This window comes from Strongylocentrotus purpuratus, unplaced genomic scaffold, assembly GCF_000002235.5.
Source record: "Strongylocentrotus purpuratus isolate Spur 01 unplaced genomic scaffold, Spur_5.0 spur5_contig_203, whole genome shotgun sequence".
NCBI classification, from domain to species: domain Eukaryota; kingdom Metazoa; phylum Echinodermata; class Echinoidea; order Camarodonta; family Strongylocentrotidae; genus Strongylocentrotus; species Strongylocentrotus purpuratus.
In genome coordinates this window covers 1-4,100 of record NW_022144849.1, presented here as the reverse complement: position 1 = coordinate 4,100, position 4,100 = coordinate 1, and the positions used below count along the sequence as shown (strand labels likewise).

The 4,100-nt window shown below is 45.9% G+C and overlaps 1 protein-coding gene across 1 annotated transcript; it reads right to left on the bottom strand.

Moving 5' to 3' along the window:
- Positions 1 to 1,726: 1,726 nt before the first annotated feature.
- Positions 1,727 to 2,814, bottom strand: LOC115922226 (polyubiquitin-like). Its single transcript, XM_030980679.1, has 2 exons — positions 2,707 to 2,814; positions 1,727 to 2,119 (listed from the first exon to the last, which is right to left on the bottom strand). The coding sequence occupies exons 1-2, from the start codon at positions 2,812 to 2,814 to the stop codon at positions 1,727 to 1,729; spliced, it is 501 nt and encodes a 166-aa protein (XP_030836539.1).
- Positions 2,815 to 4,100: the final 1,286 nt, after the last annotated feature.

Here is a 4,100-nt window from a genome sequence, read left to right as displayed (position 1 = left end):
TTGTTCAACAAGTTCACTTCAGTGCTTTTGAAACATCCCTCTAGCTATAATGGAGTGTTCAGCTGGCAATAAGATGTAACAACCTTTTATGGAGATTGACGCTCGCGCGGGGCGTTGCGTTTTGAATTTAGAACTATAAAATTCTGACTCACTGGTAGTGTTGCGCATGCCTAGCCTACGTGAGGACTGAGAACGTTTCAACCATAAACGGCAAGAGGCACTGGATTTTTAGGAGTCCACATTTTATGTGACACTGGAAAAGGTGTTTAGACCAGCTAGCCATGTCTTTATCATCCGTTTTAAGACCGGCCACGTGACGGGCTCTCGACCAATAGGAATGGCTAAACTGTCTGAGGTATTTATGAATATTTTGGGTTTTTTTTCATTTATTTCATTAGAAACGTCTTTTAAATAGATAATTCAAATCTGCACATTAGGCCAAAAAAAAAAAGTCTCCGGTTTCTGGTATGCGCGCGCGTCGCCGTAGCCATGGCGCGTCGGCAAAATGAAAAAGTTTTTTTTTCAATACAAGATGAGGTCTCAAACCGCCAAACTCACTGGTTTGACTGGAATCCTGCTGCTGCACAATTTTAACGTGTTTTAGATGGGGTTATGATCGAGAATAAGCTTTATGTGCCTCTCTGGACTCCCATATTTGCACTAAGTTTAGTTGGCACCATTTGGCAGTCATCAGCCGACATTTGAAGCCAAAAAAAAAAAAAAAAAACAGTAAAAAAAAGCCGCGTCCGCCGCATTTTGGGGCAGCTCATACCAGAAACCGAGACATTTGCAAAGCCGCAAAAAAAAAAAAAAAAAAACCAGGTAAAAAAAAAAAGCCGCGTCCGCCGCACCACTTTTGGGGCAAGCTCCATACCAGAAACCGGAGACTTTTTTTTTTTGGCCTTAGTGAATTTTTGTAAACTTTTCGGTAAATCTCAACACATCACGATAAAAGAATTTATGAAAAACTCGTTTAATATTTACTACAGGAAATCTGAGATAAAAAGTGATATATTTGAAAGCATGGAAATTTACTTTTCACAAAAAGAAAATCAACTGTTGAATTTAGAAACTGCTGTGATTTCAATGTATTAATTTCTACAATCACGTGCGCATGAGAAAAAGACAGAAGAATACTGCATTGCTAAATTGACACGACGGGGGATCACGACATCAGGATGTGACGAAGCCAGGGCGGATCCGGAATTTTCGCCGGGGGTGGGGGGGGGAATGGGGGTCATCAGCAAAACAATTTTGAAATGTAGACAGGTTTTTTTCTCCGACACTTGGCCTCCGAAAATCAATAAGTGGCCGGTACCATTAATGGGAGCGCTGTTCAAATCGGACGATTGTTACAGAATAGTATACAATACCCCCTAACCAAGCTCGCTCCGTCCGTATTTTGGGCACAGGCCGACATTATTACCAGTTTTCTTTTTGGGGTGTCAGAGCAGGGGGGGGGGCATTATTTTGAAAGAATTTCTATGAAACCAAAATTGACAGAACTGGCGGGGGTTTTGATCCCCGCGCCTGGATCCGCGCCTGCGAAGCAGTTATACTTTCGCACAAAACTTTTGATTATCAGGATATGGTTTAAATTCATCAAAGCAAACCATTCCTTTGGGGGGGGGTGGCGCAATTTCAGCTGTTTGAATAGCACACCTTTATGCCTCAAGTATGTACCCCTAGCGCGCTATCTAGAACAGGTTGAGCGATCCCGACACGCTTAGATCCAGTGATCGTCAGTCTGGTCCCTGTCTGCTGCCCTTCGTTTCACCGCCGTTCGCATGATTGGCCCGAGGATGACATGACCAGCACGTTTACCCACGTGCATGCCGAGGTCCTTCCCATGACGCACCACCTCCGTCACATCTTGATCGTCGTTCAGGATCTGGTCGCCAGTCACGATGTACATGCGATCGGCGTTGATGTTCTTGGCGTCGAGACAGGATCTGCTTGAGCTGCTGCACCGTGGCACATGCTCAACATCCAGGGTGATGTCGGTGTTTTGGCGTGCATCTTGACGTTGAGGGCGCAGCTGACATGCAAACAGCGCCCTCTTCGTGTTGTAATGGGCCAGGGTGCGGTGATCCTCCAGCTGCTTGCCTCGGTACGAAATCTGTATAAAATCCCACGAAAGAGCAACAGTAAATCTCTCGACATTTTATGAGAGTTCTGACGAGGGACAGTGTTCACTGAGCGAGAGAGACATGCCTCTGCTAGTCCTAAGACTAAATCAACGTTGGTGAATGACAGTTAAACAGAGTTGAAAGTCAATCACTAGTTAGATCAAGTCAGGTCACAAAGTAACATGGGTGACAGAGTGACATAAATTATTGTGAATTTACAACACTCCGCTCTTTGCAGTTAATTATTGCAATGTAATATAGATGCCTCGGCAAGTTTATGTTTTACTCCAGTAATTTAAGCCTTTTCCCGCCTTAAACCTTTATGACCCGGTGCGATTCCCGCCTACATAACATGGATTGTCAGTCCCTTCTTGACATCGTTAAAGGACCTCTGATATTACAGTGATTAGATGCACGAATCGCCAGTTGGGAAGAAAAGCAGAACGCATTTTCGAAAAGACGAAAAAACACGACTCTTTCACGTCGTCATTCTGTGTAGGTTGCCAAGGCATTTCGAAAGAATCGATTCACCAGGTCTTTTCTTGCCAAGGCTGCTCTCGATACATCTTGCTCATACCTTCAGGTTATCAAGCGGTAGTTTGGTCTTCTCGAAGATGTTAGCTTTGATGTTTGCGATGGTGTTGATCTCATCAGCTGTGATCGTCATCTGTTGGCTGCTAGACATCTCTGCAATCACGCTGATCGAAGCCTCAGGTCCATTGTGGCATTCTTACGGATCGAGTAGAGCTGGAGAGGGGCGTGGTTCTCCAGGAGCACCTCCTTGTAAGACAGGAGCTGCTGATGGGGCGGTGGCCGTGTACTTGTAGATGCGAGCCTTGGCCAAAGCTACGGTGTCGTCTTGCGAGAACTCAATAGTGTGGGTTGGGCCGTTGCAGCTCCGTACCTGGTTGAAAAAAAGTAACTTATCAATGCTTGTGCACGGACCTTGCACTCATTTTTAATTGTACACTCTAGTTTATCATGGTATCTGGAAACATCAATGGAAAAAATATTTAACAGTCTTCTTCATGTTTATATAGTTGATATCTATTGCGGGAAGTAATGCGAATGTAGATTTTGGCAGATTTTGCATCTGATTTTTTTTTCTGGGGGGACCATTTGGACTAAAAAAAGAAAGTATTTTGAGGAAGTTTAATACCTTGAGTTTGATAATGTCTCGTTCCTTCAGCTGAGGTGTATTAAGTTTCAGTTCAATCTTCTGTAACCTCCTGGGTACCGCTGCTTGGTAGTGTCATGCTATCGTCAAGGTGCTGCCCATTCAGGTACACGCTCTGCCAGGTTGCTGGTACTCCTTCCTCAGTCTCCAAGATGTTTTTGAAAGCTGCCACAGTCTGTATCCAGCAACCTTCATCTCGAAAGACGACTTGCTGCCGCGTTTGGCGTAACGGGCTCCTTGAGCATCACCTCGTAGCCGAACATCTCGGGCTCCGGGTCAGCTTCGAGTGGGGGCTGATGGCGTCACTCAGAGGCACCGAGTCGACCTCGGTGCGCTGGTCGTCGTTATCACCGACAGCTTCCTCATCATCAACAGCTTCTGCCTCTCGGCGAGCTCTCTCGGCTAACAGCTGCTGTTTCTTTAACTCCACCTCCCGGCGCTGCTGCTCTACTTCGATCCAGCTCAGGAGCTCCTCACGTTTTCTTCAGCTCTCCGTCTTTCTTGTCCAGCTCCTCCATCCGACCCGCCATCTCCTCCAGTTTCTTTTGAGAGGGGAAATTGAAGTGAAAGTACTCGGCTTCCCGGTTAAGTATCTCCTTGTCCCGACGTATCTGCTCAACCTCGATCATCCCTCAGGGCACGTTCCATTCTCTCCTGCGCTTGCAGACGGCAGTCTAAGACATCTTGAAGGCTGTCCAGTTCCTTTCTTCTTGAGTTGACCTCCTCTTCTTTCTGGCGAAGCTCTTCTTCTTTGATTTCTGCTCCAGAAGTCATGTTGCTCAGCTCCTGAGATT